Raw genomic sequence first — 24406 nt, forward strand, 5'->3', positions numbered from 1 at the left:
TCATATTGTGAAATGATTTTGTTTTGCAACTATGCATGTTTCTCTTCTGTGTGTGTGTCTATATATATATACTCACGAACCCACCCACAAACCCAAATGGAGAAAAAAAAAATTGCCTGAACCCAAAAAACGAACCCTGAACCCGAACCCGTCCCCGAACCCGAATCGACAACTTAGGTGATATACAAATCGCCCAATGAAGGAGATGAAATTGCAATCATAATCAAGCCAAGTACTGTAGCGTGGGTACTGTTTACGACACTGTTCGTGGCACTATAACAGCCAGCAATAAATGTATTCTCCAATTTAAGCACAAATGAAAGGACTGAAGAATCCCTTCCAATTTGCAACCCTTCGGAGGATATTTCACCACCTCAATTATGCTAATTTATGGGAGTTTTCGTTCACAAAGACAAAGTAGATAATATGCAGAAACCCTTGGCTCCACAAAACTCATCAAATGCAAATGACAATAATCAGATGATAAGAAAAGAACCTCTCATGTTAATTTATTCTTTCCTTGTGGGAGCTCACTTACTTTTCTCCCCAATGTTTGATAAAAGATATTCTTATATTTGCACTTTATTATAATATGATAATATGAAATTATGCACCATCATAAAGTGCCAATCCCCAATAAAACCCTCTAACCACCATATTAGCCTACATGGGTCACAATAATAAGCTAATCTCTGAAACTCTGATGCTTATAGAAAAATGGGGACATTACACTTACATAGGATCCAAATCATCAATCACAAACACACTATACCATAACTAAAGCAATACCAAGCATTAGAGCATGTTAATTCATAAGATCGATCGGGACCTAAATGAAGGAACATCCATACACTAGCAATCAAGCAATTCCGATCCTCCTCAATCAATGGGGACCACCAACATAGTTGTCACACAATCAAATAACACCACGAAGCTGCATGAATACTATCAAGAACCTTCAGAACATCTCCAACACAAAAGTTAGAGTCATCTTCAGCACCAAACACAAGAACACTGAAACTACTGAACTCAAAAAAATCAAAAGATAGATTGCGGTACTCAAAATCATGAATAACAACTACTAAAATAAAGATAAGATATGAGAGTAATTCCAGCATCACAACCTCTAAATCATTAAAACTAATTCATACTGAACCAAATACACATCCTCTAGACCCAAGAACACTATAGCACCAGTAACCAAAACTCATTCAAATAACCATTTGAACCTCTGTAAGTTGATAGCCAACAACTACAGACATCTTAAAAACTCTGACAAGAATAGCAACTGTAGATCTCCAATGTAATATTCAAACGAACAATAATACCAGAAATTCACGTTTATGTTAGCATTTGTGCAACTGACGAGTGTTCTACTTAGGTCACGTATTTGCATCTCATCGTTGAACATATCTTTAGTCATGGTTTTGAGATTAGTTTGCTGGCATTGAGGTTGGGGGAAGGATTGAGGACAATGTCATTGTAAATTCTATCTGCCATGTATCATGTCGGAGATGCAATCATTGCAAGTCTCCTGTTTTTATTAATATATAAATATTGAGAAGTATTCTATTGGTTTTCTGTATGTGTTGTTTTATTAAGAGTCATCTGTAGATGAGTATTGGCATGCATTTTGTAAGTAATGTCTGAGAAAAGGATATATCCAAGTCTGCATTATTGTAAAAGGAAATCAACATAGTGTTCATTAAAGCTTGTAGGCTTAGCATTTGTGAGATTTGTATTTAGATTCATCCATTATTCAGTAAAGTGACTTTTCTTGGTGTAGCTGGATATTTCCCACAAGGAGGGTTTTTCCAGGGCATTTCTGGTATTCATTTTCTTTTAGATATCTGTTGTTCGTTTTATGGTATTCTGGTTCTAAACTTAACAAACAGGACCTATAAAAGAAATGCATTGAAATTTATATTCTAAGCCACAACCCACAAAGTTCCTAGTGGTGTACATCTGTGATCAAGTTGTTTGAAGATCTATGCAACCATAAATTAGCAGTTAGTTTGTGGAGAGTTAAGTACCTTGTATTGGGTAGTTCATTTACATTGTTGGGGGTTGAGGACATTCTTAAGGATTTGAGACTAATTTTGCGAGCAGCCTAGTCACCTAAGAGAGTTCTAGTCTATGTCAAGGAGCTATTTAGTAAGTTGAACACTACATGAATCACCATTTGAGATTTTGTCTTGGGGGGTAAAGGTGGGTGGGGGCCCCCTTCCTTTTTGTATTAAAAGCTTGAATGCGATCGACCAATGGCTTGCTTCATTAATGTAAGTATCCCCCTCCCACCTTCCAGCTTGACCTGCCTTTGTTTGCTCTCTTCATCCGGTCATGAGCCCGGGGACACATCCGGTCATCAGTGAATTCAACACTTCCTCACCAAGTCTTCAAAATCGTCACATAAGTAACTGGATTTTATTTCTGAGATTGTAATAACCAGCAGTACACTTAAAGCAGCAATTAGTTTTGGGTCCAGGAAAACCTGTTATATACCTGTGAATTGAAGTTCTCGCCATGCTTTTGCAAAGAATTTATGTTTCTTCTTTACAAACTCTTACCGATTCGGATGCGGATTCCGAAGCGAATACAGGATGTGGGGAATTTATTTTTTTTGGATGCGGATGCGGGAGGAAACGTATATATATATATAATATTATAATATTAACATATGCAACGAAATGCAAGAAATATACAAAAACAAATCATTTGATAAAGCATAATATGACTATGAATCTATGATACTTAACAGTTAATTGAACCCTTAAACAAAATTCAAGATATTTCAAAATTCATATGACATTCATATATCAATATCAATATGTGCTTGTCCAACATTAGCGTTTAGTCTTGACTCTTAAACAATAAGTTCAAATAGGTCATGTTCAAGATTCCAACAAAATAAAATTTAAAAACATGGTAAATGATTGAAGTCTAAAGATTCAATCAATCAAAGTCTGGCTCTGAATCATAGTGATTTGCGAAAAAATCCACATTCTCATTCTCATCTCCAACTGCTGAAAGATCATTTGAACCAAGCATGGTTCCACTTATGCTAGATGCACCACGTGCCACACTAACATCATCACCGTCTCCAACTGTAACAAGATCATGAAGTGTTGCATCCAAATCTGCACACTTAGGGGCTACATCCCAAAGCTTTGTTGCCCCTTCCTTGTAATGATCATTCTTACATGACAAAAGACGCAAGTTGGTGTGGACAAAGACCAAGTCCTCAGCTTTCTTGGAGCCTAACCGGTTGCGCTTCACCGAATGGATAAAGGAGTATGTACTCCAATTCCTTTCAGCAGCAGAAGAACTAGCAACCTATATAGTTGTCACAAAACATACAAATGAAAAGCAAATTAATTTTATAGAATGTGTGAAACACTAAATTCTACAATGCAAGTGTAAACATAAAATTTTAAAACAAATTTACAAAACAAAATAAAAAACTTACTTGTGATGGGACTTTGATTGCAAGAGGTTGAAGATGCTTGAAAGGTTGACCATACATGTACCACCATGTGATAGCTCCCATTCTATTTTGGTCCTTTAGTGCAAATGGAGAATGCTTTAACCCCGAAGCAAACAACCCAAATTCTTCCCTCACTTTTTCATGCATTTCTTCCAATGGGAAGAGTCTTGAAAGGGCTTTGTGGCACCCCTCAGCAACCTCCTCATCCGCAAATGGTGCAACTCTACCCGGCATACCAGCTATCTCCTCACTATAATACCTAGGAGATAAGGCATATGCAAGGAGGTGCAATGGGGTAGTCATCTTATTCCAGCGATGGTTGATAATTGCTGGCACTTGTTTGCATAAGGCTTCACATTGTGTGGGGTCACTCTCATGTGCTTGTATAGAATGTTTTACCTTCTCAACCATGGTGTCCATGCCATCATACACATCCCCTAAGCAAGGTGTATCTGTATCAGCAAAACGGAGCATAGTCATGGTGGGCTCGGTGAAATCCGATACATATGCCACACGAGCCCACCAACTCTCATTCAAGATCAAATTCCTAATCCTTTGTGCTCTTTCTGAATTTGAGATCTTCCATACACCCCGTTGATGACCGATGACCATTTGACTTAATGCATCTTTTACCTTGAGGAGTCGTCTCATAACGATTGTATGAGATGCAAAACGGGTCTCAGCAACCTAAGAAAGTTAACAATATGTCAATTGACAATATAATTATAAATTTTAATTTTTAACTAAATTACAAAACCATGAAACTTAGTAATTTAAAAAAATTAATTTACCTTCAGCAACTCCAATTTGGAGTATGTTCTAAAAATGGATTGTGACATGTGGTGGTTGGTCACAAACATCTATATGTCCTCCCCCTCTTCATATATTTTCTTCACCCAATCTACTTCAGTGCCAATCCTCTGCATGATCAAGTTAAGGGAGTGAACAGTGCATGGAGTCCAAAAAATATGGTCATACCGACTCTCAACTAAAGCACTCGCACCCCTGCAATTTTTGGCATTGTCAGTGACAACCTGTACCACATTCTCACTACCCACCATCTCAATGGCCTCAATGAGAATTCTAGAAATGAATTTTGAATCCTTCACTTGCCCTTCACAATCAATGGCTTTCAAAAACATTGCCCCTTTGGAGGAAATTGCAATCACATTAATCAGTGGCCGGTTTCTTCTATCCTTCCAACCATCTGACACAATAGTTAGACCTGAAGTTTTTCAAGATTTTTTGACTGGTTGAAGGTCTCTCTCTATATGTGCCCTCTCTTGTTGCAATAAAGTTGTACGCACCTTTTCATAGCCCGAGCTTGTGTAGTCAGCTGGTGATTCTTTGATTGCTGCCACCATTTCCTTCCAATATGGTGATCTCACCAAGTTGAAAGAAAGCCCATTCGCATAGAGGCAACGTGCAATAGCTTCATCAGCGCGGTCTCTTGCCCCCATTTTAAATGCAGTGTCCAATGGGCCTCTTTTACGGATTGAAATTTCCACTTCTTCCTCATCCTCTTCTGGCACAGGTACCTGCAAGAATGGGTGTTGGGAGGATGCCATTGGTTCAGTGGGTGTCTTTGGCTTGCTCTTTGAGGAAGGACCTTGATAGTAGCTTTTTTTTTATCTATTGATCAATGCATCAGCAGCTTCTTGTTCTCTTACAAATGAAAGTATTTCCGCGCTAGTCATCCCAATACCATTTTTGCCTTTGCACATTCCAAATCCTTTGCCAGTAGGGCCCATAAAATGAAACTTCACTCGAGAATATGAGCTATTAAAAGGTTTTCCTTTGTTACTTTGACAATAATTGCACTTCCAATAGTATAAGCCACCTCCTGAAACCTGTGATATCCATGTTGTATGTCTCCACAAAGGAGAACCTACATCAATTTTGAAATTATCAGTCCCTTCCCCTCCTTGGCCCCCCACTGAACTTTGACTAGCACTACCACCGGTATCCATTCTTGCCTAGTTTTTGCAACCTATTTTATAAGAAAATAAATAAATTTTAATTAGTTCCTAACAACGATGAACATCAATGATCATGCATACAAGTGGAAAGAAGTGAGAAAAACTACTAAAATAGATACCCAAAGTCGCTTCTACATATCTTTCAAAAAAAAAAAAAATTGAAAAAAAATCTTCAAGAACTTAAAAAAATCATCAAAAACTCAAAAAAATTCATCTAAATACTCAAGAAAAGGATTGATCACTTACCTTGAATGGTTTAAACTTCTTTGAGAAAGCTATCTCTCCCTCTTCGATCGATCCTCTTCGAAAATGCTGAACTTAGCTTCACAATGAAGAGAGTGGTTGTAGGTGCAAACAAAACTCTAAAATGACTCTTGTGAATGCTTCTATGTTGTCTTCTAGGGTCGTTTTAGGGTTTTATTGTGAAAAAATGCTTTAAAAAATGCTTTTAGTCACATGTTGTTTCATAGTTTTAAGTTAAAATATACTTTATTTTATTGGTTTTCCGCCTAACTCCCGCGGATGCGTCCGGATGCTCCCGGATTCCCTGCGGATGCTGCCCGGAAGCCACCCGCAGGCATTCGGAGGCTTCCCGCATCCGTCCGTATCGGATGCGGAAGCCAGGGAGCAGGGCCACAAATCGGTATCAGAGTACAAACTTATAATGCATTTTTCAATATGGGATATATGAAAATTTGGCCTGTGTTTTGTGGTGTAAAACTCTGCCAGAAGGCCATTAAATCCTAAGTGGGACTGCATGTGAATGGACAATTGGCTAGTTTGTGGCATAGCAATCTGGTGGTGTTTGATGCTATTATTTGTGACAGAAAAAATAGGAGTGGTGAGAACATAGATATGGTAGCTAGCAAGTTGTAAAATTCTGGCTAGACAAATATCTATAGAAAAAGAGAGTGACAGATGCACATATATGTGCAATAATATACATATGTGTGTGCACACAGACATGTATATACATGTATGGTACATACTACATATATATGCACATATAGGAGAGCAACCTGTACACATAAACAAGACTTTCCAGATGGATAAATAATATTTAAATAAGGTGTGAGCCTCACTTTATGGAGCTAATGCCTTGTATGTGCAATGCATACATAGAAATGCGCAATAATATCCCCATTGAAATCAAGTGAGGGATTTATACCAGGTTCTATACATCTGTATATTTGTATGCATGCAACCTTCATATAAGTGTTCTAAAGATACTATTGGAGACTTGAATACAGGGAAAAACATTATTTAAGAAGAATTTGTGAGACTTGTGGTGTTCGAAATCTTAGCAGAATAAAACATGCACATCTCTGCTAAATTGTGATATTGCTATCAGGATTCAACAGTGTAGTTTTTAAGTCAAACTCATTGACTCAATAATCCCTACTTATCTCTGTTAAACTTGCAGCAATGATCCAAAGGAATCATACTATAATGAGTAAATGAAAACTCCCTGAGTGTAATCTGTAAAAGTTTGTAATTTATTGAAAACTCGAAATTTCTCAATGTTTTGCACCTGTAACTTGTCCTCAATGGCAGTGGCTCCAATAAGAGTCAAATTTCTTTCAATTTCTTCAGCTAACTGTTCCAGACTTTGACTCTGTTCATCAGAATTAATAATATCCTGTTTTGCTTTGATCCATCTCTTCTGTACATGTTAAAAATGATTACAATTAAATGAAACAAAAATAGATCTCAATGAATGAATTCATGTTTTCATCTCTATTACTTGAATTCAGCGTGCAAGAATACACCAACAGAAAACAAGACCTGCATCTAAATGCACTTGCCTTCCATTCCAAGTAGGATTCTTCATTAAGTTTTGAATATGCCAAAGCCAGCGTTCTAAGGCCTGCTTCTCCATACTCCTTCAAATGCTCCAGTGTTTTGTATCTCCACTCCTCTACTTCCGAAGAAAGTCTCTCGAAAATGACATTATCAGCACCTTTGCATAAAAGTAAAATCTCACCATGTGGATCACGGACAATCACAGACATACGCTTCCTGAAACCCAATTGAGAAAAATAAGTATATGCTATTAATTTCTTAGTAAATTTCACTCAAAACCTGTTACATGTATATTGTAAACAAATGAATTGTGACACGTAATTGATATCAACGAACCGTGTTACCTTGTACTACTAAAATCAATTGTGTTCAGCACCTCATATTCAAACTCATGGTACTTCCCAGTTGATTGATGAAATCGAATAAACAGTGAAGATGCTGACCGTTTGTAAAGGAAAAAACCTAGCATCTTAGCAGCCACAACAAAAGCTGCCTCATCTGGTGATTCTCCAACATACTTAACATTGTCATCACTAGAATCATACTCAACAACTATCGTATGACACAAAGCAAGAATTTCTAGAAATCTTTGAATCACATATTTGTTTTGCTCTTCCTGCCACCTCAGATTTTCAAGCCTATGATCTCTCAAATTATATCCTTTCTCAAAATCTGGATGAGAGCACTCTGTTTCATTAGAAGAAAGCTCCATGGAAGTCTTTTCAAGCACAAACTTCTCCACCTCAGTCATACCTGTCCCATAGGAAACACCAGCAATAGAACATTTGAAGAATTCCATTTCATTCCGTGTCAAGGTCCCTGTCTTGTCAGAAAGAATGATGCTAACCTGCATTTTATTCATGATAATCAATCTCATTCATCATGTCAATCAGATTCTGTTTTTTATTGTTACAAGTAGCATGATGCCAATTCACTGAAATGAAGAAATCATTTAAATCTGAAAGAAATTAAAATCCTTTTATCCAAGCACCACATTCAAAATTAGCTATTAGAAAAAGGTACAAATTCACATCACATGTTACTGTGAGAAGATATCATGACCGATAATTCATTCAGGTATCTTATATTGGTTCATCCTATCTAGAAAGTATTCAACATGCCATAGCTAAAAGTACCAATCGGTCTTATACTTTCTAAATAGAGATTTAGCATTTTGATACACTTCAGATGTGGATTACAGCAGATAGAACAGGAACTAAACAATTGTGTTTGTTCTCATGGAATTCATTTAAAGAAAGTTTAAGGTGGAGCCTTTTTCATACTGCGAATATGAAAAAGGTGATAAATAATTATGATTATTGTTAATTATCTGTTTTAATCTCATGGAGAAAGGACCAACACAAGTTCAAATGCAACCCAATGCAAAGCACGTATTCCATTGATATAAGGATAGCTACTATCTGATCAACCATAAAAAAAGATATCATGAAAAAAATGCAATCGAATTAAGTTGCCTTCCAGTAATTTGATGGAGCTGCAAGTTATAACCAATTAAGATGACACCAGCAAGGTGATTTTAAACTCATAAACAAAAAGATACATAAACAAGAAAATTTTGAAATGTTAAGACATTTTATCCTATACATAACCAAAATTGTGTTTTGATTATTCCACATACACTGTTAGCATCTTCAACATAGAACAGGCTTTGGAGTGACAGTGCCCAAATTGATGTGTTAGCCTCTTCCTTCTCCTAGGTACCAACATTACTTAGGCTTGCATGATAATTGGGTCTACTTGCCATGTGAGTTTTACCACTTCACATCAGATAAAAGTCATTAAAGATGACTATCCATGGATATTTATCATCAAAGATGAGACTTAAATGTACACAATAAATAAAAGATCCCACAGAAGTTTAGATCTAATTTCTTTGCTATTTTTACAACTACAGTTACATTAAACATCATCCACAAGAAAATACAGTATATATACCATATAATTATCAATAGGACAACAGATTACAGCCAATTAACACACCACAATAAAGAAGAATCAAATAAAACCATAGCAAAAGTAGAATTACAACTACATGAGAAAATGAACATAACCAAATTGAAAATATATAAACCTAATGCAAAATAACAATAAGTCAAGTGTATCTACAATAATAAGCAAGAAATTATGCTGGTTGTTGGGTTCTTGATATTGGCATTCAAAACCCATTCTGAGAGCATTCTAGTCGGGGTAATCATGCACAAACAACTAGGGAGCACCTTGAACGCCTTTGGTGTGCTCCTTGGGTGTTCTCAGGGGCTCAATGCCAAAAATAAGGGAAAAATACACTCTTCAAAAATCCACAAAGGTGCCAAAGACCCTTAAACAACCCTAAATGCCCAATTTCACCCACTTCAAAAATCAGTTTGCTCTTTTCACCCATTTCTTTCTTGTTTATGCATTTTGAAGATAAGTTGGTTTTCGAAGCAGCTCAATTGGAGTGTCAAAAGAGAAAAGATAATCTGCATGAAGGAGATCGAATTATCTAAGTAAAGCATTTTACCCGATTCTTCAGTCTTTCAACAAGTTTTATCAAGTTCTTGGCAGATTTTTTAAGTTCACTTGGAACACTGGCATTTCTTGTGACTAGCTCAGCAATTCTTAAGGATTAGGGAGCTTGTGTTGAAAGTTTGGAGTTTACTCTTATGGTGCATCAATTTGTCTTGAGGACTTGACTGAGTCTATGCAACATCTAATTGCTCATTTTACTAATGGTAATCAAGAGGTAACTTGTCTATGTAACATCTAATTGCTAGACAATGCTTTCAAAGATCAATGCCATAGATCTCCTAAGTTTACCTAAGATCTTGGGATCATTCTTGGTTTTAAATTGGACCGTCTAATGATTGTGGAGTAATATTAGAGTTTCTTAAAGACAAGCAACCTTTGGGGAGGGTGGACTATACTGTCCCCATCTTCAAGTTCTCTAGCAATGCAATAGTCACTAACTTTTGGGGTTTATGTCAATTTGTCCAGTGAGCTACAATAGTTTGTCATTTTGTGATGTCCTAATCCTTGATCGAATAGCAAGTAGCAATAAAACATTCATGTAACGTCCCTATTTTTTGCGAGTCTATGCAGTTGATGGAGTTAGCTCATCATACCAACCCTCGTGAGCTGACAAGGTGATTTGGGGGTCCCAACTATAGACTTGCTATTTTTAGTAAGTCTATTTTTGGCAGTTTCCATTTTTAGCAGTGCAGTGGGTGGCTCTGGTAGTTGGTTGTTACCTCGTATTTATTAATTAATTATTAAAATCACATTATTATAATAATAATGATGATAAGAGATAATGATTAAACGAGTTGTATTGAAAAGTTCAAAAGCTAAGTTCATTTGAAAAACATTCACAGCTTCTCAAGGTGAGTTCTTTTGGGAAACGTTTGATTATAAATATGAGCTCACTCCATTGGAAAAGGCACACTTGAATATTTATTTGCTTTTGTTGTCTTTGTGGCTTTTCCTGAGGTTGGTTCTCGTGCCCTTGCTGAAGTATAAGGGTTTCTGTATTTTCTTTTCTAGAGATTGATTTGGTCTTCCATTTTGTACTCACTATGGTTAGGAAGATCTATGTTTGTTGGAGTTATCAATGATCTGTTTTACACATAGGGAGTCTTCTTTGTTACGCTATAGCTGGAAGGCATTGAAGAATTGGTGACTTTTATTTCAAAGATTCGGAGCCTTGGTTACATCTTTATCTAGCATACACACTATGGATACAAGAGCATTTCAAATAAAGTGGATTAAAATATAGTCTGTTGTTGTGTGCATTCGCCAAGAATTCTATAAGTGTAATATCCCACTGTAAGCGTGTAATGTTTCCAATTTTTAATAAAGTGTTTTAGATAATTAATGGTCTCAAAATTTACCTAATATTATTTGGACCTTTAATTATTTAATAGAGGGACCAAAACTTTTTATTAATTATCAGTAGATGTTTGCCATGTTGACATACTTTGCAAACCCTTGAGAATTTTATCTGAAGGGGTATTTATGTGCGGCATTTAGGAAGTTGTTAGTATACGATTTGGATTATTTCTTTGTACTATGAATTCCTATTGGAGTTTGTATTGTTAGCCAATTTGGAAGTGGATGACCTTCCCTATTTGGCTATTCCAGTTTCAGTGGGATTCAACCCTCACCCTATTCCAATTGTGTATTACTTTGCTTCAAATTTGGCACATCTGGAGTGCCATCTTTGTATGTAGTTATATATTTCATGAATGAAACTACATTATCTGTATTTGGTCTATATCTGTTCGATTGGCATTTATCTGTGCAAGTGGCGAAAGTCTAGTTTATATTATTAATTCCATAAGCACTGTTACGACATCATTAATGACTATGCACTCCAAGTCTAGAATCTTCATCCATTTCCTTTCACGTATGATCATTCAGTTCCTTCCCCATACAGCCACACCAGAAGTGGGTAGGCATACAGGGATGGGAGTTCGGACATGATAATGCAGCACAACAAAAATTTGACAAGGATATTTATATTAGAATGGAGCAACAAAAGCTAGAGTCACTCTTCACCGCTATGATAGTAATGCCAACAAATATAGGTACAATGATGGTGGTGGAGTGTGAGTCGGTTGGATTCTTGTTGATACAAGACCATCCTTATGGAAGTGTCCGTTAAGGCTAAAATTTGCACCCTTTTAAACTAAACAAGTTTAATAATCTTGCTTAACATAGGATTCATTTTTGCATGTGGAAAATGCATAACTAGAAATGAAACCTTCAGATTCTAGGTCGGTTCCTATTGGATAATCACCGATAACTCCACAAAACTAACTTGAACTTATGGGAAATGAGATAGAAGTTACTAAAATGAACCTAAGATCTTAAACTCTAAACTAGAGAACTAGGTCATACACCAAAATATGATATGAAAGTTCAAATACAGGTAACTAAGAAGGATTACTAAACTATCTAAGTGAATACAAAACACTTCCTTTCTGTATAGGCTTGCATAACTATTTTGTAATAAAGTTTGAAAAAATGAACCAGAATAAAAAGGAAAACAAAATGCCTCTCTTATGAGCTTCACCTCTTAAAACATGAACTACAACCTACAAACTAACATACTTTTCTACAACTAGGTGTTTGGGTGAGACAAAACAACACGGAAAAAATGACAATTCACTAGTTGTCTTTATCAAATCACCTGAAAATACACACAGAATTATAGAAAGAAGAGAAGGCTCCAAAATAAATTCAGATAACATAAACTTAGCTGTTGTCGCTTGTATTTGATCTTCCAAAATGAGTTATAAATATCTGCACAAAACGCTAAGGACAAGAATGTCTCATAAGCCTCCTCTGCATAATCAAAACAGAACTAAAAGTGAGTCCAAAACTTCACTAAATACCCTTTACAACCTTTGGGTCGAATGTCAAAAAATAGCCTCAAAAAGAAGACCTAACAACCCATGAAATAAGGTTCCACCTTTGAACAAAGGTCCACTAAGCCATAAGAGACTTATGACTCACTAAAACTGCCCTCAAAAGACTCAAATTGTTAATAAATGACTTCAAACTGCCAAAACAAGGTCAAAATTCGACCCATAGTCCTGAAATGACTCAAAAGGCTCCTAGATATACTCTCCATGACTATAAATGATAATACTATGTCTTTGAATACAACTTTCCCCATAACTCCTAAGACTTAGTATTTTTAAACATGTCATATTGACTCACTAGTTCTAAGACCAATTCAAATTTCCCTCTTTCCCTCTTATTTGCATTTAAAAGAATAACAAACGTATTAAATGGTTTATAAAAATATCATTAAATACATTGTTTTACAATATAACCTTAATGCAAAATACTAAACACCTTTTCCTTCAATACCTAGCATGAGTTTAAAGTTTTATCACCTCAAAACATATTATTACTATTACATAATGTTTTAGAAGGAAATAAAAACTTTATTGGACACTTTCGGATTTCAAAACTTATGCAAGGTAATTGAGGGCATAATATATCTCTTTACAACCCTAAAAAACATTCATTTGGCATATGCATCTGTTTTGGAGATCTTAGAGAAAGATGCGGCTAGGGTTTGAAGGCATTTTAACTTCATTTGCGGCTGCCATGAGGTCTGCTTGACTCATTACATATTGCCATTTTCTGCGACTAGAACTTTTATGAGGCTAGAAACCACCATAACTGGAAGATACTGGTACATTTTCCTCTTGCTGGAGCCGCCATGCTTGGTTGTTTTGTTGCTGTTAGTTCATTTGGAAATGTGTGATTACAAGCCGCCATTCTTTTCCTTCCTTGCTGCTATTAGTCATGACTTATTGAAGCTGTTTTTCATATTTCGACTGGCATCCTCGTGGCTGGAAGTTTAAAGATGCATCTCTATTGCCATTTGAATCCATGGCTGCCATTTGAAATATTTACTATTGTTAGTTGATACATGCCGAGCACATTTTATTTGCTTGAAAGCTGAAACCTAAATCTGAAGTGAGACACCATAAATCTGAAGTGAGACACCATTGACATTATCAAAAGGTTTCTTGACAGCTTGCACGGTTTTCTACTGTGTGAGGGTTTATCTGTGACACCTTACCATTAATGGTTTAATACTCCATTTCTTTATCACCCGGCTGTTTGGGGTTATGCAGTTTTACCAATTCGGCTCCATTCTTTATTTCCTCCTGTGTCTACATTTACTTCGGGTTACTAGTTATTGCTTTCATTGTGATAACTAACTTGCCATTAATGTTGATTGAAAGTATCCTAGGATTTGCATTTGAGTGCCTACTTCAGATTACTCTTGCTGTTCATTTTTTTTAAAAGATGCATCTATATTTGTTTTGATACTTATGGCCATGAAAGAGGTTTCATTCACTTTGTTGTTGCAGATGAATTTATAATCTTTTTTGCTGTTGAACACTATCACATTTGCAAGCATAGATTTCTTAGTAGGTTTACATGTAATTTGCCGTACGAGACTTCTGTTTTCTAACCAGCTTTTTAATTTGTAAAACACTTTTGTTTGCTAGAAATTCTGTGACTAAAACGTGGGTTTTAGTTTCCAATCTTGCACTCTCTCTGCCTCTGCTGTGAGTTGGAATTTGAAGCCAATATACTATGAGGTAATGCTGTTGATATTACTGTCATAATAAATCTGTATTGCTGCATTTAGAAATAACAAGAAACAATGAGCTACCATTGGAGATGTATGCGATTTAGTCGGAGTTCCTCTGCTACTCTAGCTCTCTGCATTTTCTTGTGATGAATTGTTATTGAGTTGTTTCTTGTATCCATCTTATCAGCATATGCACAAGCTTTATTTCAATCAAATAAATGCAACACCAGCAAATAAAGATTATTTATGAGGTTCGAGCATGAACTCGTGACACCCATAAACCACTTTTTGTGACTTTGCATCCATAGTTTCTCGACACATGTTCCTTGTGAAATTAACATGCTTGTATTTGATTACAATGAAAGGTTTCATATCAAAAATAATGTCCCTTTAACATTATATTTTTCTGTTTCATCTTGCAGTTTTTTATATAACTATTCCAATGTGCATATCGGGCTCATACTCAAAGGGAGCCTCAGTCAGGGGCACATACATATTAGAATAGTTAAATTCCAGATTTCAAAAATCAAACACTACAATTTATTTTTCCTCACTTGGGCACTGAGGATGCACTTCACTATCTTTGATATATATTCAGAATAGGGAAAGATAGTATATATGCAGGGATGACTAGTTATAGGTATTAAGTCATTGTTTAGATCTTTCAAGATCTAACCCCACTCTTTCCCTTATGCAGGGAAATGAAAACCGGAACTTAACATATCAGGAGTCGAAGCAAGAGCAGCATCATGGATCATTTAACCAGTCAAAAGCTGAAAAGGCAATGACTAGTTACCTCTAACCTTACCTTCATATGTCTTATTTTTTATATTCTGAATATATACATGAAAGGCAGTAGTTAAACTCATAGCTTGTGTGGGATCTTCACTTTTAGCATTTCAATTCATTCCATGTTTGTAAATACCAGTTGTATATTCGAAAAATGAATAATACAAGGACATTTCTATTCCTTTGTAAATATCAAATGAAAAGTGTTTTTCAGCAGCTCTGAATACAAATTTGAATTTTCAAAACTAAATTTTAACATGAGTTAAAATTAAGTAATAGTGTCAAGATTCACCTGATTGATGAGACTCCAGAGGAGGTTGGTGTGCATGATCCCATGAAGATTTTGGATTGGAGCCCCAATGTGTTTTATGAGTGGCTCCTATGGGATCCTGGTGGTTTTGGGCATAGCATTGTTTATATCAAAGTGGCGCAGCAAAGGCTTGGTGGTGCTCTACTCATCTCAATTTAATTCAATTATGCCCATGTGATCCTAAAGACACATGGAGTTTCCAACAAATATAGCTATCCGCATCCATGCTTGGTTTGGGATCTTGGAGTTTGCGGATTGCTTGAGGGCAAGCAGTCTTTGGGCTGTAAGGATTTGTAATGTCCCCAATTTTAATAAAATACTTTATATAATTAATAGTCCCAAAATTTAAATAATATTATTTGGACCTTAAATTATTTAATAAAGGGGCCCAATTTTTGCCAAATTTATGTTGTACCACACACTTCCTTACCTGTACGACCATCCAGTTCCTTCCCTACGGCCATCCAGTTCCTTCTTTGTACGGCCATCCACTTCTTCCCCCGTACGGCCATCCAATTCCTTCCCCCGTACAGCCGTCCACTTCATTCCCCGTACGACCATCCACTTCCTTCCCCATATGGCCACCAATCTATAAATTGGGTTGCTAGATAGAATACAGGACATTACAGTGGTATCAGAGCTAGTGATCTTGCTAGCCTGTCGGGTATTGAGTTCAAATCATGGCATTGAGTGATGGGTTGGTTGACTCACTAAGAGAGCTAAGAATAAGTCAAGCTCCACAAACAAGCAAAAGAAACTCTCAACCTCTTGACGTGCACAAGGTCATCAGTGACAACATTCATTCTTAGGGCAGAGCAACAGGAAATGCAAACTCCCACGTTGGTTGAGACGCTGAAGAAAATCAAGCAAGATTGGGTGATTGGTGGATGAGAGAGATACATATCTCTCAAGGACTATAGATAATTTCGAATAAATTATCCGTCATCTCAGCACAATAAACTCTTCAACAATGGCCTGAAGTGGGAGATTGATAAGTGCCTACAAGATGAAGTCATATAGGCACAAGAGGTAAATGAAGTCACATGAGGATTTGCAAGAATCTGTTGCTATGACTACAAGTGGAGAGCACCTGATACTTCAAAATAACAAAAACCGTGAAGAAGATGCCTGTACTAATTTCATCAAACAAACACTCATCGATCAACTTGATGGAAATTCTCTATCAACAGTTGTTCAACTTCATGGAGATGCTATGAATCATTCCTTGCAAGAGCAATCGCAATTGGTTGAATATGGAGTTTATCCTTCAGTTGTGCCTAAGTCATACATGACTGCAATTTCTCCATATAAAGGGCCTCGTAAAAACAATAGGATCTACACAGGCTGCAAGATTCCTAAGGAGGTTGATGATTACATAAATATTGTGTATCTGAACATCGATGTAGTTTATGACTGGCTTCTTTAGGATCCTAGTGACTTCGGACATGACAATGTAGCACAATAGAAATTTGGCAGGGATGTTTATGGACCAACAAAAGCTAGAGACACTCTTCATCGCTATGATGGTGGTCCCAACAAATATGTGTACAGTGACGATGGTGGAGTGCAATGCATGCTGATGCAAGACCATCCTCATGGAAGCGGCAAGATTCACTTGACTGATGAGACTCCAAAGGAGGTTGGTGTGCATGATCCCATTAAGGTTTTGGATTGGAACCCCGATGTGTTTTATGATTGGCTTCCATGGGATCCTGGTAGTTTTGGACATAGCATTGTTTATATCTAAGTGGTGCAGCGGAGGCCTAGTGGTGGTGTAATCATCTTAATTGAATTCAATTATGCTTATATGATACTGAAGAAGCATGGAGTTTCCAGTAGATATAGTTATCTGCGTCCACGCATGGTTTGGGATCCTGGAGTTTGCGGATTTCTCGAGGATAAGCAACCTTTAGGCAGCGAGGATTTGTAATGTCCCCAATTTTAATAAAGTACTTTAAATAATTAATGGTCTCAAATTTTAAATAGTATTATTTGGACCTTTAATTATTTAATAAAGAGGCCCAATTTTAATTAATTATCAATACATGTTTGTCATGTCAACATACTTTGCAAACCCTCAGAAAATTTGTCCAAAGAGGTATTTATGTGCAACATGTAGGAAGTTGTTAGTATGCGATTTGGATTATTTCTTTGTATTGTGAATTCTTATTGGAGTTCTATATTGTTTGCCATTTTGGAAGTGGAAGACCTTCCCTATTTGGCTCTTCCGTTTTCAATGGGATTCAACCCTCGCCCTATTTTGATTGTGTATTACTTTGCTACAGACCTGGCAAATTTGGAGCGCTATCTTTTTCTGCAATTATATATTTCATGATTGGAACTACATTATCTTTATTTGGTTTCTATCTGTACGATTGGCATACATCTGTCCAAGTGATGAATGTTTGGTTTATATTATTAGTTCCATCTACACTGTTTCAACATCATTAAAGACTATGCACTTCAAGTCCAGTATCTTCATCCATTCCCTTCCATGTACAGCCATACAATTCCTTCCCTATATGGCTATCCACTACCTCCCTCGTATGGCCTTCCACTTCCTCCCTATACGGCCACCCACTTCCTTCCTCATACGACCATCCAACGCCTTCCCCGTACAGCCATCCAGTGCCTTCCCCATATGCACATCCACTTCCTTCCTCATATGGCCATCTACTTCCTCCCTCATATGGCGATTCACTTACTTCCCCCATACAATCATGCACTTCCTTCCCCATATGACCATCCACTCCTTTCACCATACGGCCACCAATCTATAAATCGGGTTGCTAGATAGATTACGGGACATTACAGAGCGCCCAGGTAATTTATGTTTAGACATCATTTTGTCTGCAATTTTGTGGAATTAATCTGCAAGTTGGGGTGCCAAATTTGCTTGTTTGATTGCTATAAATTGGGTGCCTAAATTATTGTCACTTGGCGAACTAAGCCTGCATGATTTTACACCAAAAAATTGTGCAAAGGCGCTGCAATTTGTGGCTTCACAAAGGGGATATAAACCCTATAGGATTTTGTGTTTGTACCAAAAACCGAGCGATTTTAATTACATATTTAGGGCACCCAAATTTCCAGAATATTGCTGCCAGGTTACAGAGCTAACAACCTGGTTTTTGGCAAGTTTTTGGTATGCAAATTTGCACTGCATTTAGGGAAGCAACTAATTATCCAGAGGGTCCAAAAATTACAAAGAAGTTGGGCATCATTCACCTTGAATTTTGACCTGCGAATAGGTAGCATGAGACTAAGATAAATAATTCAGGTTCTTCATAGGCAATTTAAGTTTGGAATAAGTTTATGACAATTTGCATTCACTTTCCATCAATTTCGGTGATAGAATAAACTTAGTTTGTTGGCATTGCATTCACAAAATTGTTTACAAAGGGAATAGTTCAGTTTGTTGATTAATTGTAAGGAATTTCATGCTTCTTGCTTCATATTTAATTAAATCAAAATTAGTCTAGATATCGCCTGACCCTTTTTAAATTATCTAAATGAGGAAATTGGAAATTGAGGAAGTTAATGTTTGGAGTTCATTGCCAATGTTTGATTAAAAGCCAAATCTGTGGTTAGTAAAAGTTGATGAGCAATCCCCACCAGTTGTTGAGGACAAGGGAAAGTCAGTGGGGAGATATGATAATACTTCTAGAGAAGATTTGAGGAGGCGATAGCTCTGGTATTGGTGCAAGGGGCCTTTCTCTATAGGTCATACTTGCACATTGAGGCCAAAGGGGCAATGAGCCATGGCATGTGGGTCTACACTGATGTGATTCAAGAGTCATCACAACAACATGAGGATGACAATAGAGATGATCATACTGTGATGAGTGTTTATAGTCTAGTATTTAACTCACATGTTCAGGATTTGCATCGGGCTCAGAGTTGGTCTATGCTTGAGTTGGATTGTCTACAAGATGATTGGGTAGATACAATGAAGGAGAGTGTGTTGAGATCTCCTATGGATTTGTCTACTAGTGATGTTCTGACTTTAACATCATCAGCACAGGTGTACGGTGCTATGTTGGAGGTCATATTATTGGTTACGATGATGGTACTGGCATATAGTTGGTTCACTGGTGACAGCAATATTACATACTTCTTATGGGATCCTGGTGGAGATTTAGTATGATGCCAGATTGCTTGAGGAGAAGCAATCTTGTGAAGGCAGGACTGTAATGTACCAATTTTTGGTGAGTCTATGCAATTGATGCAATAAGCTCATCATAGCAACCCTCGTGAGCTAACAAGGTTATTTGGGGATCCCAGTTGTAGACTTGCTATTTTTGGTAGTTGCCATTTTTAGCTATGTTGTGGGTGGCTCTGGCAGTTGCTTGTCACATGTAGTGGATATGGTTATTGATTGCATGAGCTCGTATTTATTAATTAATTATTAAAATCACAATATTATAATAATATTTAATTATTATAACAATGATATTAAGAGATAATGATTAAACGAGTTGTATTGGAAAGTTCATGAGCTGACTTCATTTGGGAGGCTTTCACAGTTTCTAAAAGTTGTGTTCTTTTGGGAAACATTTGATTATAAATATGAGCTCACTCCATCGGAAAAGGCACGCTTGAATATTTATTTGCTTTGGTCGTCTTTGTGGCTTTTCTTGAGGTTGGTCCTTGTGCCCTTGCTAGGGTATAAGGGTTTCTGTATTTGCTTTTCAGGAGATTAATTTGGTCTTCCATTCTATACCCATTCTAGTTAGTAAGATCTATGTTTGCTGGAGTTATCACTGATCTGTTTTACACATTGGGAGTCTTCTTTGTTACGTTGTTGCTGAAAGAAATTGAGGAATTGAAGACTTCTGTTAATCTGTAACTTGTTAAGCATACTGATCTGATAACAGATCGATCAAATCTGATATAGCATGATAACTAGAGGACCAAGTCTTTGCATTATTCCTTCGTCAAGATCGGCATCTATCCTTAGGAGGTTATATTAGTATTAATCTAACAACATTTGTTTGTGTTTGTAATTAATATTCAATTACCCTTAGAAAGTCGCTGACTTCTAGAGGTTAGGCAAATGATTTTTGGAAGAGACAAGGACATGTCCCTCGACTCCTATACTTATAGAGGGTAAGGATGAAGTCTAAGAGCACGCAAGATCAATACAAGTCTGCTCCTTAGTCATTACTACCTTCATACGAATTGCAGAAGTAAAATGCAGAATTCTGATTTACATTTCTAATCCAGTAAAAGGCAATAATCTGAAGTTACTCACAGCAAGTTATAAGAAGATAGAGAGGGCAGAATTTAATCTATATTCAGTCCAAATAATTTGCAGAAACTTTCCACGGTATCAAAGCTCTGGTAGTCGAACCTAGGCTCTACAAAATTCAGTAATCAGACTTTATATATCTAGCAACTATCTCCTATCTTCAATGGCATATACAATCAGACCCGAGGACAGGTTTGATAAGAAAGAACATTTTGATGCCTGGAAATCCAGAATCATGATGATTCTTGAAGAAAATGATGTAAAACAATTCGTTGATAAAGCATCCAAACAATCACAGTTGAACCTCATAAATCCATCTAGAGCAAAGGAAATAGGAAAGCAATTCAAATCATATTGGATGGAGTAAAAAATGATATCGTGCCCATGCTTACAAAACATCAAACTGCATTTGATATGATGAATGCATTACGAAATGCATATGAGGTCGACAATGCAACTAGGGTTCTCCCACTGAAAAGGCAACTAAATCACATTTAGATAAAGAAAGGAGAATCAATGAATTCTTACTTCCTAACGGTTGTCGGCATTAGAGATGAACTGTCAAGTATAGGAACCATTATTAGTGACACAGAATTAATACTAATGGCTATAGATGGATTACCAGATTCATGGAAGACTTTCACACAAGGAATGAATAAGTGTCAGAGATAATCTCCCTGACTTCAACAGACTTAAGGACGATTGTCTTCAAGAAGAATCCAGAAAACTAAAGGAGGAAAACTGAAAATAGAAGATGAAGAACTTCATGTTCTTAATACAAACTCTTATAAGGGCAAGAAGAAAAGAGGAAATCAAAAGAATGGAAAACCCAAGAAAGATCTATCCAAAATAAAGTGTTTCAAATGTGAAAAATTTGGACACTACAGATCTAATTGTCCTAAAAATTCTAAACAAGAAAACTATACAAATGTTACTCGGGAAAAAGATACCTATGATCCTGAGAATCGTGTATTGTACTTCTCACTATCAAATGAAATTTCAAGTAAAGCATGGGTAATTGATAGTGGATCTTCTAGACATATAATGGGATACAAATAAACACTAGACTCTTTATCAAAAAAGGTTAACGGTGAAGTTACCATTGGTGATAATTCAGCACATTCCATTGAAGGAATTGGAAATTGCACCTTGAAACTAAAATCAGGAAATTCTCTTCTCAAAGGTGTACACTACATACCAGAAATTAAAAGAAATCTAATCTCAATTACAGCACTTGAAGATGATGGGCATAATGTTGCATTCATGGACGGCAAACTATTAACTTGGGCAAAGAACTCCTCAATCAAGAAAGCAAAGTTGATTGGTCAGAGAAAAGGATATTTGTATGAATTGAATACAAAATCTTGTTGACCTATTCAAGCCTTAATTCATGAAGCTACAGACATAAATGAAATATGGCACAGAAGATTAGGGCACCTAAATTTCAAAACCTTATCAACTATCGAGAAGATGGTTACTAGATTACCTAAACTAAATAAAGACCACTCAAGCATATGCAAAGGGTGCACTCTGGGTAAGAACACCAGAAGTCCATTTCATGATAGCACTAGAAAAACAAATAATGTTTTGGAATTAGTTCATTCAGATTTATGTGGACCTATGTCTGTTCCTTCTCTTGGAGGATTTTGGTATCATATTTTGTTCATAGATGACTTCTTTAAGAAAGTATGGATTTACTTCTTAAAATGCAAGAATCAAAAGAAATCCTAAAGAGATTTAAAGAATTTAAAACATTAACTGAAAACTTTTCAAGACATAAAATTAAAACCCTTAGAATTGACAATGGAGGGGATTATACCTCAGACTTGTTTAAAAGGTTTTGTAAAGAATCAGGGATTAAGAGGGAGTACACTGTTCCTTATAATCCAGAACAAAATGGGGTAGCAGAAAGAAAGAATGAAGAATGATGTTTGGGAAATTGTTCTAAGACCTAAAGGAAAATATGTTGTTTCTTCCAAGTGGATATTTAAAATAAAGCATGTTGTTGACGGTAGCATTGAAAAGTATAAAGCTAGATTTGTAACCAAAGGATTTTCTTAGAAGGGATTGATTATGAAGAAACCTTTGCTCCTGTTGCCAAATATATCTTCGTAAGAGCAATATTAGCAATTGCAGCATCGAAGGGATGGAAAGTACATCAAATGGATGTAAAAATAGCACTCCTAAATGGAAAGATTACAGAAGAAGTATATCTAGAGCAAACTTGAAGGATTTGAAACTCATGATCTTAACGCTTTTGTTTGCAGGCTCAAGAAAGCTCTCTATGGGCTTAAACAGGCTCGCAAGGCTTGGTATGAAAGAATTGATAAGTATCTCACTTTGAAACATGTTTTTGCATCCAAACTATTCACTTTCATGCTTGCACACATTTCATCCGTGCTTGTTATATCCCTACGACAACAAAAAATTCATGATGGTGGTTGCTTGACAACTTGCTTATGACGAAAACGTACCAATTCATTATAAGTAAATGTTATGCCACCCATTTTCCATGCATTCTTCATGCATAAAGCTTACTACTTTGGGTCTTTCCAGTGTATAAGCACATATTTTAAACTGAAATACATGTATCTATTAGCTGTCCCAAAATATTCCAGCCATACTCCATATGCCAAAATCCCAAAACTCACGCTTGTGCATCCAAAAGAATACAATGGATACACCCCTTGAAGATGTTCTCATGTTGTGTAATTTTCATGTCACAATTGCTTGCACACACAAACTTTCTATGTGAAACGAGATTGCACTAGGTAAAGGTAAAGAGAAGTATCAATATGACCAGTACCGCAACTCTATACCACCTTCACGAATTTCTTCATACTGTGATGACATGAAAGATACCTGATGGAGCCCTATTTTTTGCAAAAATCAAGGCTTTCATTTACGATGTTTGAAAGTTGAAAAGGGATAATTATTAATGTCAAATCAAAGCTGGGCATGAAACAAAACTAATAATGCCAGCATTATTAAAGACAATACAAGACACTTATTATTGATAAAGATATATGTCATGTCCTGAAAAGGAGCTTTTGCCTGGTGACAGGGATATTTAAGTGACTAATGCAAATATGATAGTGTTTTATAACCAACAATTGTCTGAATAATCAAATCTGTAATCAATGTTGTTGTTTTCTGTGAAGATTCAAAGAGCTCATACAATCTGATTGGATAAGTATAAACTTTAGCCTCTGATATCAGGTTCAGTGGATGGCATGGACGTTGGTGACTTGCAGTCCCATATTCATTACGCTAGAGGTTGTAGTGAGGAAAATCCTGTCATACAAATGTTCTTGAGAGCTATTAAGAAATTTCAATCTGCAGCAGCAGAAAAGGTTTTGAAATTTGTAACTGGATGATCAAGAGGACCACTGCTGAGCTTCATATATTTGGAGCCTCCATTCTATATCCAAAGATCTTCTTCTGATAAGCTTCTTAGTAGCTGCAGCAACATTTGTAAATCTTCTGAAGCTCCCTCCATACAAAAGCAATGAAGTTCTGGAAAACAATTTGCTCTGTGCAGTAAGTGTTGAAACATGATTTAATCTAAGCTGTACTGTATCTCGGAAGTATCAGAATGATGACTCTTCATGTCGGCAATTGAAATTTATACACATCCATTCTATATCATGTTCACAATATACGGGGTCTT

General features: G+C 36.4%; 1 protein-coding gene across 6 annotated transcripts in view; it reads right to left on the reverse strand.

Annotated features, from left to right (window-relative positions):
* LOC149561880 (putative phospholipid-transporting ATPase 4) overlaps positions 1-24406 on the reverse strand; it is a 159720-nt gene that overhangs the window by 76063 nt on the left and 59251 nt on the right. For all 6 annotated transcript variants that reach the window (XR_016363871.1, XR_016363869.1, XR_016363870.1 and 3 more), the window contains exons 4-6: positions 7611-8113; positions 7269-7482; positions 6995-7126 (exon numbers count right to left, since the gene is read on the reverse strand). Coding sequence is in view for 2 of the 6 variants with exons in the window: in XM_089825408.1 (XP_089681534.1) it covers positions 6995-7126; positions 7269-7482; positions 7611-8113 (849 nt within the window). In the remaining 4 variants the exon portion in view is untranslated. The remainder of the gene's footprint in view (positions 1-6994; positions 7127-7268; positions 7483-7610; positions 8114-24406) is intronic.

This window comes from Cupressus sempervirens, chromosome 4, assembly GCF_028749045.1.
Source record: "Cupressus sempervirens isolate cs-2001-9-10 chromosome 4, ASM2874904v1, whole genome shotgun sequence".
NCBI lineage: Eukaryota > Viridiplantae > Streptophyta > Pinopsida > Cupressales > Cupressaceae > Cupressus > Cupressus sempervirens.